The sequence below is a fragment of the Salmo salar genome, chromosome ssa11 (assembly GCF_905237065.1).
Source record: "Salmo salar chromosome ssa11, Ssal_v3.1, whole genome shotgun sequence".
In the NCBI taxonomy this organism is placed as follows: domain Eukaryota; kingdom Metazoa; phylum Chordata; class Actinopteri; order Salmoniformes; family Salmonidae; genus Salmo; species Salmo salar.
Genome location: NC_059452.1, coordinates 84,256,070 through 84,269,935, shown reverse-complemented (window position 1 = coordinate 84,269,935; position 13,866 = coordinate 84,256,070). Strand labels below are relative to the sequence as shown.

Here is a 13,866-nt window from a genome sequence, read left to right as displayed (position 1 = left end):
ACATACTCTACCTCTGCTTATGCTCCAGACCTCTCCAGATGCTTCACAGTGGATGAGGGGACAGAGGTGAAGACTGGCTCCAATCATTCCACTGCTCTGCTCATCTGGCCTTCTCTTTCTGTTTTCTTTCTGTGATCTAGCTCGCTCTTACGTAGCCACTTACACAGACTTCCTCCCTGTCTGGTGTTGCCAGGGTTTTCTCCTCTGTCTTCTCGTGTATGTCTCACTTCACATCCTGCTCTCTCTCTAGCCCGTTTGGGAGGTTTAAAGTAAACAGTGAAGAAGAAGAAGAAGACGCCCTCACCTTGTCGTCAGCCATGTGGTTCTCCTGGGGAGTGTTGCTTAACTCCGGTATTGGAGAAGGTAGGAGAATACTATCACTAAATAACCTCTAAAGATCAGTACAGTTGTTAGTATACTAGCTAGTTAGTGTACTATTTCTGCAAATACTACCGGTATACGGATCAGTTTGTGATACTGATATTAACTGTAGAAATATTAGTGTTGCATGTCGATAAATAATGTCATATTTGGGAGATGCTACATATACATCAATATGTTGAGCCACATTTGGTGTCCCATAGAGTGAACATTTTGTAATGTTTTATGGCCTTTTCTTACCCAGGCGCGCCGCGCAGCTTCTCAGCGAGAATCTTGGGCATGGTGTGGGCCGGCTTTGCCATGATCATAGTGGCATCGTATACTGCCAACCTGGCTGCCTTCCTGGTGCTGGACCGGCCTGAGGAGCGCATCACCGGCATCAACGACCCGAGGGTGGGCATCAAGAAGTAGTCCTGCTTTAAATACATACAGAGAATCTTTTAGTACACGTCCACCTCGATAACTTGTGGATAGTAGGTTACATACTACCAAAAATGTACATGTTTAGCGAGGTGCGAAAATTATTGGGGGTGAAAATGCTGTAAAGTAAGTGGTTGTGTAGTGTCAAAGGTTTTCATTTTTACAGAGTTCCAGAATTGGTCAACTGTATGTGAATGCTGAATGTAATGTTCCCTCCAACCCTTCCTATCCTTCAACAGCTGAGGAACCCATCAGACAAGTTCATCTATGCCACAGTGAAGCAGAGCTCTGTGGACATCTACTTCCGGCGGCAGGTGGAGCTTAGCACCATGTACCGCCACATGGAGAAGCACAACTACGAGAGTGCCGCTGAGGCTATCCAGGCCGTGCGCGACAAGTGAGTCCCGGCCGGGCCGGCCTGGCCTGGGCGTGTCGGCCGGAGCTGGTCAGATAGTCAGGTTAGGCAGAGAGAGAGAGAGGGTCAGTCAGTCAGACCTGGGGGTTCTGGACCTCTGGAACAGTGAGACCCAGCAGGTCTTACTGCAGCGCTCCCTCTGGTCCAGGCCCATCATCCAGCCAAGACAGATCCAGGCTCAGACTTAGAACAGGGCTGCATGAACTGTGTCAGTAGCACTGACACCAGTCTATAGTTGAGCTAACGTTGAGTTGAGGAGCACCCTTTTTCAGGTTTTATCCAAGACGAGCTTCTTTGAGGTGGGGAATCCAATGGGGGACGCGCCGTCGTCCGTCCGGCATTGGATTTCATTTTTCAAGCGGCGGTAGACATGGCTGGTAACGCTGACTCACACTTTGTGTGGCCAAAGGGGAGCCGTAAATGTGTGTTGTGACAATCACTGTACTGTGGCACCGTAACCCCCTCCTCCCCCCTGCCTCCCTCCGCCAACAGCAAGCTGCATGCTTTCATCTGGGACTCTGCGGTGCTGGAGTTTGAAGCCTCGCAGAAGTGCGACCTGGTGACCACGGGAGAGCTGTTTTTCCGTTCGGGCTTTGGCATAGGCATGCGCAAGGACAGCCCCTGGAAACAGAATGTGTCCCTGGCCATTCTCAGGTCTGTCCCAGCCCAAGCAGCATTGTGTGTGTGTTGTTATGTTTATGTTCCTATTTTAACCATCCGACACAACGCTGTGTCAGCTCTCTTCTCTCTCTGTATCTCCTCATTCCTGCCCTTTGTCTGTCTGTTAGTCTGTCAGTCAGTCTGTGTTTGTGTCGTCTGTGTTAATGACATTCTGGGATTTCTCTTCTGGAGTGTATGGCTTGGCTTTATGTTAACTGTCTTACCTCTCTGCCCACTCCCCCCACCCCTGCAGTTCCCATGAGAATGGCTTCATGGAAGATCTAGATAAAACCTGGGTGAGATACCAGGAGTGTGACTCACGGAGCAATGCCCCAGCCACACTCACCTTTGAGAACATGGCAGGTAGGGTTCCTCGTTTGGGTTTTGAGAAACCTAAAAGTGATTGGACAAAAACTACAGTGGTAAGGTACTGTAGCCTTTTTTTTTTGTCCAATACTTTTTTTTGTTTTGTTACGTGAAGTGTGTACTGTTAAAGTAATTTGTTGTGGGTTACTGTAGTTCTAGTTGTTATAGCTGTGATCCTAATATCAACTTGCAAGGTTTGCAGCGGACGGCGTGAAGTGGAAGCAGGTCGACGAAAGGACAGTAACCGTTGACCTATTAGACTAGATTCACACAGACACAGTCATGGTCAGTGGGTTGCGGCTGAGTGTCAGATGGCGACTCACCACCCATCCCTGTGTCTGTCTGTCTCTGTCTGACAGGAGTGTTCATGCTGGTGGCTGGAGGCATAGCAGCAGGGATCTTCCTCATCTTTATTGAGATCGCCTACAAGCGACACAAAGACGCCCGAAGGAAGCAGATGCAGCTGGCCTTTGCGGCCGTCAACGTCTGGAGGAAGAACCTGCAGGTATGGCATCTCTTTCCCCCCCCGTAAGCACTGGCACCCAGGGGGGGAAGGGCAGAGATGGGCTGAGACACGCCCAGCATAGCCCTTCCTGCAGGTTCCTCCAATACAGGTGTACGACCAATCTTTTTTTTTCGTCACTATTAGCATCCTGTCTGACCTTGTTGCCAACTGGTGACAGTCACTCACGGATTGCTGTGTCACAATCAGTGATGAAGGTGTTCCCAAGGCATTACCATGAGCCACCGTGGGTCCATCCTCCAGTCCCTTAGACCAATGGACCTATGTCTCCTCTCTGTGCTGCAGGACAGTAAGGAGGCCTCTGGAAGCCAAGCTGTGGGCGCATCGATGACCCCATCGTTAGTATGTAACATAGACAAGAAACATTTCCACCCCACGTCACCCTTCACTTTTCGAATAAGAGTTAAGCTAAAATAAAAGTAGCTCTAACATGAGAACATTTCAAACTAAAAAATGCATTCCACGTTCATGGCATGAGCCAGTTAAGCCTTACGCTTACTTTAGCACATATGCAACGCAGGAACACAATTAGCTACGCAAAATGGCCCTTCTGCGTACTTGCATTGTAAAAATATGCAAAAGTGTGCAGCCCAAAATGTATAATGCATTGCAACTACTCAGAACGGCCATTTTGCGTAGCTAATTGCGTTGTTGCATTGCGTACCTGCATAGGGTATAAATTTGACTTTGTATGCTGCTGCTATAACGCTTTTAGGCTTTGTAAGGTCAGATGATGAGGACATGCAGGGAAATAAGGTAATCGATGAAAGTAATTTAAATAAGGAGAATCTCACATAGATTCATAGATAAACCTCATGCTTTTTAATAGCTGTAACAGTGTGTTGTTACACTGTCATTTCTGACCCCGACTCTCCGATGCTTGACGTCTATACTTGTCCAGTATTTACATCACTCCATCCCCCAGTATCCCCACCCCCTACAGTGTTTATGGACCCTAAACATGAGAGTCCTCTCAGAGAAAGCCTGCGTGTCAGTGACTTATTTCAGAACGGTGGTCACCTAAAGATAATCAGGCAAAAACCATTCCAACTACAGCTGAGTTATGCGCTCGCGCCTCAGTCCGTCTAGTCACTGAAGAACATGATTTGCCCTTAACTCCAATATCTTCCGCTGTGAAGCGTTGGTGGCCCCCCCAACTCCCTCATTCGCCTTTCCTTCGCATCATCCCGCCCCACCCCTACCTACCCTACCTCCCACCCTGCGCTGACCTACCATCCTCAGCAGGAGGAGCGTGGTGTGGGGGTACATGGGAGGGAGGTGACGGGGGCACACGAGCTGAGACGGGCAGTGGACACTGTGAGCCTGTGATGTGGCTCTGGCAGCCAGCCTGCCCCCATGCTGGCTCTTTGTTAAGCACTCACAAAAGGTCAGTGGTGCACCGGTTGTATTGACAGCAGGGCTGGAGGAAGGTACGGTAAGATCACAGTCTCCAGTGCGTGTCAGCAAATCACTGTCCTTCCGAGACTGTCTGTCATCTACCTTACTACCAGATGTAACTGTTGTCCATGTCTTCATGTCTGTGTACATGTATAGGCACATACGGTAGACAAATGCATGCAGGCGCCCGCTGAGAAAGGAAAAGGTCTGTGTAATATCTGTGTTGAAGACGAGGTTATATTGACACAGTTTATGAATAATTTCAGCACTACTGAACAAAGATGGCTTCATCCATGCAAATCGTACACAGCATTATTCTCAATAGGGCCTAGAGCTAATATGGGGTTCACATGCTTTAAACAAATGACAGTTTTCTGCTCTTGTTCCTTAACTGGGGCATCATGCTTGGAGTAGCAGAAGCGAGCAAATCATTGAATCTAATACAGTATGAAATGAACATTATTCAAATTATTACCATGTCTCTCGATGCCATCAATGCGATTACTCACAGAGAAAGTATAATTCATACAGTATTTTACACTATTCAGTATACACTATTATCATAACAACAGGGTTTGGTGACAGTTTATGTGAACTTTTCCTTTCTCTGTGGGTATTTCCAGCTAGGTGTCCAGCATCATTTTTACTGCTTGTGTGTTTGTATGTTTATATTTTTGTTTGTTTTTATACTTCTGTGCATAATGCAACATGTTTGTACATTTACGCCTTCCAACACAGGTACCTCCAGAGGATGTGCAATTCTGAATAACCTGTTTGAGTCCTTCTTATAGTTCACTATGTTGCTGCTCTGAACTGCTTATGCCTTAGTATCTTCTCCAGTAACTAACCAACCCATCCCAGCTTGGGCTAAATTTCATTTGGAATTTCAATTCACTTCCTGAATTGATTCAACTGAATTATAATTTACCCCTACTCTCACCACCTTTGTTTGCTTGTATCTACTGAAAAAGCACTGTGAACTGAATCTGTCCCCCTCCCTAGTTTAAGAGAAGCTACAGTATCTAGCCGTTAGTTTTCTCTGTTGTAGCAGGTCTTATTCAGAAGTGCACTGCCTAAAAGTGGAGGAGATATTAGGAGTGAGATCAACAAAATGTCAACGAGAACTAATGCACTCTAGTGGCTGTTGTTTCCTATTGGAGACAGGAAGCCGCTGCACATGCATCCAGTGGGATGCTTCCTCCATTGGACCAGCATGCTTTGCATGACCGGGACTTTGCAAACACAGCACTTCACAAGCGGTCGGTGTCGATTGATGTCACGTGAGACCTGGATATTCTACGCTGAAAAGTACAACAAGAAAAAAACAATTTTGACGAGAAACAGAAAAATACAAAAGAATAGAAAAAAACAATGCTTTGAGTTGCGTGGGCAATGAGCATTCTTTTTTCAATCTAAATGTCTCTATGCCTCATCTTTACCTCATTGATGGAGTTTTAACATGAGGTGACTTTGACCATTGACTAACATCTAGATGTCATCTTCCAACAGGAAATCCATTTTATTTACTTTTTTCTCACTGGTGACTTGTCCATCACTCCTCAGCCAATCAGCTCCACCCATCTTCCACACCACCCAATAGAACATCACCTCTTAATGCTGTGGCATTAAGAGAATGGGGATGGTTTGGGTGGTGATGGGTGGCTCAAACAGAGGCCCAGTCATGTGATCTGATGACAGGGGATGCTCTGTGGGTCCAGTGCTGGCCTGAGTTGACTGTCATGCTTTATGTTTTGTGTCTCCTTCTCTACCCCTTCCCTTACCGGCCCTGCCAAGCTCTTCCCATCCTTCCGTAGCCCTTTCTGCATGTTCTCAGATGAAATTCACACCACACTGCCCCCCAAGTGCCTTCTCAACTCCTAACTCACCTTACTCTCTAAATCTCTTACCCATCCACTCCTAGGGCCTCCCCATTCCCTATGACTAATTCACCTTACTCTACATCTCTTAACATGTATCTAGGCCTAGGACCTCCCTAACTCCTACTCTCTACATCTCTTACCATTTATCTAGGCCTAGGACCTCCCTAACTCCTACTCTCTACATCTCTTAACATTTATCTAGGCCTAGGACCTCCCTAACTCCTACTCTCTACATCTCTTACCATTTATCTAGGCCTAGGACCTCCCTAACTCCTACTCTACATCTCTTACCATTTATCTAGGTCTAGGACCTCCCTAACTCCTACTCTCTACATCTCTTTCCATTTATCTAGGCCTAGGACCTCCCTAACTCCTACTCTCTACATCTCTTACCATTTATCTAGGTCTAGGACCTCCCTAACTCCTACTCTCTACATATCTTACCATTTATCTAGGCCTAGGACCTCCCTAACTCCTACTCTCTACATCTCTTACCATTTATCTAGGCCTAGGACCTCCCTAACTCCTACTCTCTACATCTCTTACCATTTATCTAGGTCTAGGACCTCCCTAACTCCTATATCTCTTAACATGTATCTAGGCCTAGGACCTCCCTAACTCCTACTCTCTACATCGCTTACCATTTATCTAGGCCTAGGACCTCCCTAACTCCTACATCTCTTACCATTTCACCTAGCTAACCATCCCTATCCAGACCTCACAACAACTTGGCCAAAACCTCTCATGCCGCCTATCACCAAAACCTTCCCACACCCCCTACCTAATAAGCTCGCCAAAATCTCTCAGATTTCTCAATTCCACCCACAATCCCTGCTCTAACTCCAGTTAGTAGTATACTGTATAAAGTACATATATTATTCCATATACTACCACCCCAACACCATCTATTTCACTCCCTAGGGAATTTCCATTATACCCAGCCACAGGTATAATGACTCAAGGAGCTTCAATTATATTATACTATCTGTTGTTGTTTATCTTATGTTGGTATGCATTTTAGTGGCTCCCCTGCCTTATAGAGCACCTTTTTATGACTGCTTGGCTTGCAATGTGGTTGTTTCCTTTGCTAGCTTTTCTACTGGCTCGTTTGGTTCCCTTGGCTTTGCTTCTGGATCTTAAAGTAATAACTATCTAATAGCAAGAAGATGGATGTTTATTTATTTTTCTTTTCTCCCCCACCTCCTCCCCCCATGCAGCCCTCTTCCTCTCTAGAGACTCAGGATGTAAGAATACCTTAATATGAGATTTTGCACATGAACACTGCCACGTACCTATAGAGGACTTAGAGTAGCTGTGGGGCACTTTGATGGCATGAGGGAGGGAAGAAACACAGTTGATGTGTGAACATGTTGTAAGGATATGGTTAAACATGGGTTTGGGAAGATGTTTGAACCTCCAATGAATACAGTTGATTCTGTTGACTGTGACATTTCATAGTCATAGTATACTGGCTATTTAGTTGTTCGTCAGTCCTGGCTAATGTTTATTTTCTCTCTGAAAGGTTGTGTGTCTTGGGGTGAAGGGGGTGGAGGTAGGGTGGAAGTGATTATTTGGTGTATGGGTGTGTGTGTGGGTAGCGGTGAGTGTGTGAGTAGGATGTGGTAGATGATTAAAGCAGCATATCACGGGTGTCACCTACACATGCTCCTCAAACCATTCCAATGCATTTCTAGGGGCATGGGGGTGTTTGGATGTGTCAATGCTTGGCTAGGAATTTTCCATCATGTCCAGTCCCACTATGATGAAATGGCTGCCAATGTAAAAACATTCTTATGGGATTGGCCAGACTACAGTCCCAGACAGTCCCACCACTAGAAGAGGTGCAAAACTCCTGCTGCCTCCAATATCCAATGGAGACAACTTTGTGTCAGGAAACTCACTCTCATACCACTTCAGACAGTGAAATGGAAGAGGGAGGGAGGGTGTGGAGAGAGGGTGAGTGGGTGAATGGGTGAGACTGAGACCAAGGTATCACTCCACCCCAAGAATATGAATAATTGTTCTACATATATTTATTTTAGGATAGGAAAAGTGGTAGAGCAGAGCCCCCCGACCCCAAAAAGAAAGCCTCTTTTAGGTCCATCAGTACCTCCCTGGCCTCCAGCATCAAGAGACGTAGGTCATCCAAAGACACGGTAAGGAGATGAAGAAGGGAACAACATCTTCCCTTACTCTTCCTACTCTTCTCTCTCTTTTTCTCTACCTCTGTCTCCTCTTCTCTCTCAATCTCTCCCTCTTTTTCCTCTGTCTTTTCTACCGCCATTCCCATCTCTTAATTGTGAGAGAGACCCATTTCTCTCACCCATCCTACATGGCTCAGCAGCCATGGCCACGTGTCTGTCAGTCCACCATCATCAGCCATCCAACCAGATGCCATTTGTAAGCCGATGCCCCCTACAGGATACTAGGCAGCAGTGCAGGGCAGGGACTGGAGCTGGTGTGCTGGCTGTGAGGAGAGCAAATGCAGGGCCAGACTGGGCTGGCTTCATGGGATTAGTGGGTGTAGTACTGGAAGAGAGGGCAATGCAGCAGTCTGTCTTGCTTGTTTGGGCTGCTCTTCCTCCCTGCCAATGATCTGGATGTGGTTTTGACCAATTTGTCTCTTGGTGACTTTGTAGTGTGTGTATGTGTGTGTATTTGTGTTAGTTTCCTGTTTCTTTGATTGCCTGATCCTGTTCAATCCATCTTTTATACACTTAAATCCTGCACTTCCGTTTTGTTTGTTTGTTGGTTTTGATTTCAAAGCATGTGCCAACGTTATGCCATTTGCCAAAGTCAGTCAACCGTTCTGAAAACAAACTAACATTTTTTTTCACCAACAGACCATCTATTTCAGGATTTTCTTCATGGAGTTATATTATTAGATCTACTGTCTACTTTTGATTTGTCATGTTTACTTTGTGATGTTTGCAATCATATTGTCTGACAAAAGGATTTTCTGTGTCAATTTTGCATGCCTTTTAGGGTCTATTTCTAGGTTGTTAACGCAGGTGGTTCTATTGTGTCTTCCTCTGATTGGCACCTTTCTCGGCTTGAGATTCTTTGAAACATCACGCTTCTATTGTGTCCGCAGCTTAGACCCACTATAAAAAGAACTCGGGCCTTATTCACCTCTCTTTCTATTGGAGCCTTGCTGCAGCACAATAAGAGTGTGACGCTCTCTCATTTTCTCCACAGTCCAGTTGGAAGGGCCTGCTCTTTGCTGGTGGGGAGGCTCCTCCACAGTGGTCTGACAATCCAGTGAACCGCAACGTTCTCTGTCCTGCTGTTCACCCTAACATAGCTGGCTGATGAGCAAAATCTGAGTTAACCAGCTATGCTCAATCCGGATTTAGCTGAGAGTTTCACAGTAGATATCAAAGCTTTTTGGTTTTCCTTAATTATGTATTGGCCAAATCGAACATGGAAAAAAAGGTCTCTGTTGCTCTGTCTTTCTGTTTGATTTTCTCTTTTTTTCTTGATCTTATATCTATTCTGACATTTAGAGTGATGTTATTCTTTTGATCCAAATCAAAACTACAAATCTGCCATCCGCCACCTACTATCACCTGGAGGTGTTTCTATAGAATTGGTCAACTATTGGAGTGGAGAAGATGGAATGACTGGTGCTGTTGTGGGAGGTTTGGGAGTTATCATGCTCTTACACAAATCTATGGTGAAAAAGAGAAACCACACAAGTTACAACTAGACTTTAACCAAATATGAACCATCCTCAATCTTTGACCATTATTTTGATTTTATATAAGTGTTCTTCTTTTATATTAATGGTTATCAATGGACTTTTGAGTGTCAGTGTCCCTCACCCACATGCCACACTGCTCCTCTCTCCTTCTACAAGCATGTGAATTACTGTTATTGTTGTCAGTAGTAGTACTAGCAGTAATACTAGTAGTTGAGGTAGATGTAGTAGTATCAGTAAGAGATATTATTTTAGTACTAGTAATTGTAGTAATACAGAAGTCATTGTGGTAGTGGCCATACTGTAAGTATTGACGTATTGAAGGGTCTCTCTTTTGCTGGTCCACCTTCAGCTAGTAGGGGGTGCTCTAAGTGACACCACTAACAGCAGGCCCCTGAAGTAGGCCCACGTGGACGTCTAAACAGAGGTTGAAGCCCTGTGATGATGCAACGTTTAGATCTAAGTGTTAGGTCTTTTGTAATTATTAGTCAAACATCTGTGTTTTTTTTATATCTGTAATACCCTATGATGATGTTGACCCTTGACTTAGCATGGTAGTTGCATCATAACTTATAAAACGCAATATGGGTCAATGCTTGAAGAAAAACATCAACACAGCTTAAAATGAGACAATCATCAACATCTAAAATAATCTTTTGAATTTGCGGATTTGCGAAATTGACACCCAAAATAGATTTCATCAGGAATTAAAAAATGTATTTTTGTGAAGATAGAATGGATGGAGGTACACGGTGGATTATGATTGGCTTGTACTGAAGTGACCCTGTTCATCAAGCCATTTTCTTTAAGTCTTTTCACAGTGTGAAAAGGTGATGTTAATCAGGTTTTTCCAACTTTTACATTGTAAATCGGAATCAATGGCAAAGTAAGTTGGATTTCGATTTGACATGTTGGAAACAACGCTGATGAAAACAATATGTCTTGTCGACAGCATGATTCAGCACAGTGGTATGGTATGGAATTATAGGAAGGCGACAACTTCACAAAAACACTCCCTATATTTTGCAAGATCAGTTCATGGCCATATTTGCAATGTATAAGGAACAATCCACAGTAATTGCAGTGGTTAGTGATATTGCTACTGCGTCAATTGCTAAAGGAACCATCCTTACCATTGTCAAGTATGTTCCCTGACATTAAGCCCAAGGCAGATTACACAATCAATGACACTAAATTACGCAATCCCAAAGTCACAGTTGCCATAGTAACTGAGCACCTGCATGGAGCTGGGTATGTTGCTACCCAGCACTGTAAATACCCATTAAAATCAAGAACTCTGCTCCTCTGGAGGAGTACAGTGAAATATGGCCTGGAAGTAAGAGTCCAACTGCACAGCACTTTGAACCAGCCGAGAGGCTTAATCATAATTCATATTATTCTCTCAGCTTAGCTGCGGAAAATAAAACAACGTCTGCATACAAATGAGTGGTCTTATTTTTTGGCTGATTCAACTGTGTTCTATGCTCTGGGCCTTACCTCCACACCACTGTAGTAATATGATAACCCTCCTCAGACAGAGCAACCAACACATGTATTCCCATGGTTGTATTGTACTAATCTGAGAAACCCACAATGGAACCACAATGTTTCCACCTTTCCTAACTACACTGCCTTTGGGGGGTTATAAAACACCTCTGCTTCGACGATTTCGACTGAAATGGAGCAGAGATGTTCTCTTCTATATCAGAGTTCTGTTTAGGGCTTTTGTAGGGGACTGACCGTGGCTCAGTTTTTCTCATGTTCTCTCCATCTCTGCAGCAGTACCCACCCACCGACATCACGGGCCAGCTCAACCTGTCCGACCCGTCTGTCAGCACGGTGGTGTGAGAGGGACAGAAGGAGAGAGAAACATTCACTCCTTGGAGAGAGAGAAAGAGAGAGGGTGGGTGGTCAAAGAGAGGCTTCCCCCAGCTCGCTGCATTGTTGGATCCATCACTGCTGAAGCTTTTTGTCCCATTGGCTTTACAGTGGAGCCATGGAGATAACCCTAGATTGGAGAAAGGACTGATCTGATCATGGCACTTGTTACAGCTGGATCTAACCTGGCATTAGTCAGCTCTAGGATTCTGAGCTTACTTACACATACTGTGTTTTTTCAGTTTTCTCTAGTCACACTCAATGTATGCTTAAAACAGTCCTATCTTTGTCTAATTTTACTTACTGCAGTGCAGACCTTGTGATGTTGGATACAACTACCATTTAATATATATCTACATTATCAATGTTGCTGTTTAAAAAGTCCTGTTTAGTTATATGACTTAATTTGAAAAACAAGTTGACTGAAGTACTGTACATATCATTTAACTTACAAGGAGTGACTAACACACATTATTATTTCACAGTATTTAACAGTATAAAAGGTACACTGCTGGATATCAACGTTTAAGAAATACCTGTCTTTTAACTCCACATATTTAAATCAAATGTTAGATGTGTCTTTGATAAGTTGGACATGTTTTAATAGTGAGAACACAAACTTCTGTGCCAATATAATACTTTAAAGCAACAATACTAGAGATGGAAGCATGCATGTATTGTAAATGCATACCCACTGGGCACAGACATCAGTTCAACGTCTAGTTTGAATTTACATTTTGTTGAGTTTTCAACTACCGTAAATTTAACGTAAAATCTACAAAACATTTCACCATGTCATTGGATATAGATAAATATTTGGGTGAAAAAAAGACAGTGCCCTTACGTTGATTACTTTTTACAAATCCAATCAGTTTTCCACATTGATTCAATGTCATCGCATAGATTTTTGGCATTGAAATGACATGGAAATAACGTTGATCCAACCAGTTTTTGCCCAATGGGTAGATGCAAATGAGTATTTATTTAATTAATTATTTGTCCCCATGGTGTTAATACTGATACTGCTATTCTAATCACGCACAGTTTTCTGAGATACAAAAATTGTGATATTTGTTTAGATTTTATTCTCTGCCCCTAAATAATTAATTTAATAACTGTCCAGCCAGTATTATCCTTTATCACCCCTTGAAAATGTTCTGCCTGTGACGTAATGTTCACATTTACCTGTATTTGGTCCAATGAGGTCCTTACACCTTTGATATTGAGAAAGTGGCAATACTATATTCTTCTTTGAAGGGGATTTTCAGTCACTAATCTAGTCAAAACTATAGGAAATATGTTATTTGTTATCACTCTCTGAAAGTACACTATCAATGTTTCTTAACCTTTCTGGGGTATGTGGGACGCTAGCGTCCCACCTGCGGGACACACTATTCAACAGCCAGTGAAATAGCAGGGCGGCAAATTCAAAACAACAAAAATCTCATAATTCAAATTTCTCAAACATACAACTATTATATCATATTTTAAAGATACACTTCTCGTTAATCCAACCACATTGTCCGATTTCAAAAAGGCTTTACGGCGAAAGCATAACATTAGATTATGTTAGGACAGCACCTAAACAAGAAAAACCACACAGCCATTTTCCAAGCAAGGAGAGGCGTCACAAAAACCAGAAATACAGCTAAAATGAATCACTAACCTTTGATGATCTTCATCAGATGGCACTCATAGGACTTCATGTTACACAATACATGTATGTTTTGCTCGATAAAGTTCAAATTTATATCCAAAAACCCCATTTTACATTGGCGTGTAATGTTCAGAAATGTTTTGCCTCCCAAAACTTCCGGTGAATGAGCACATCAATTTACAGAAATACTCATCATAAACGTTGATAAAATATCCAACAGTTATTGAAAGAATTATAGATACACTTCTCCTTAATGCAACCGCTGTGTCAGATTTCAAAAAAACTTTACAGCGAAAGCACACTTTGCAATAATCTGAGTACAGCGTTCAGACACGAAACCAAACCCGCATTTTGTGGAGTCAACAAAACTCAGAAATAATATTATAAATATTCACTTACTTTTGATGATCTTCGTCGGAATGCACTCCCAGGAATCCCAGTTCCCCAATAAATGTTCATTTGTTTATGATAAAGTCCATATATATGTCCAAATACCTCCTTTTTGTTCGCGTGTTTACTCCACTACTCCAAATGCAGGAAGCGCGCTCAAAATGTCACGACAAAAAGTTAAAAAAAGTTATATTTACG

The 13,866-nt window shown here is 43.4% G+C and overlaps 1 protein-coding gene across 9 annotated transcripts in view; it reads left to right on the top strand.

Moving 5' to 3' along the window:
• Nucleotides 1-13,110, top strand: part of LOC106563238 (glutamate receptor ionotropic, NMDA 1) — a 32,421-nt gene extending 19,311 nt beyond the window's left edge. For 4 of the 9 annotated variants that reach the window (XM_014128637.2, XM_014128636.2, XM_014128635.2 and 1 more), the window contains 9 exons: nucleotides 251-363; nucleotides 626-774; nucleotides 1,041-1,198; nucleotides 1,709-1,870; nucleotides 2,130-2,239; nucleotides 2,602-2,747; nucleotides 7,261-7,287; nucleotides 8,086-8,199; nucleotides 11,523-13,110. In XM_014128637.2, coding sequence (XP_013984112.1) covers nucleotides 251-363; nucleotides 626-774; nucleotides 1,041-1,198; nucleotides 1,709-1,870; nucleotides 2,130-2,239; nucleotides 2,602-2,747; nucleotides 7,261-7,287; nucleotides 8,086-8,199; nucleotides 11,523-11,591 — 1,048 coding nt within the window. In that variant the 3' untranslated portion in view covers nucleotides 11,592-13,110. The other 5 variants (XM_014128641.2, XM_014128643.2, XM_014128642.2 and 2 more) reach the window with 2 other exon arrangements.
• The last annotated feature ends 756 nt before the right edge of the window (nucleotides 13,111-13,866 follow it).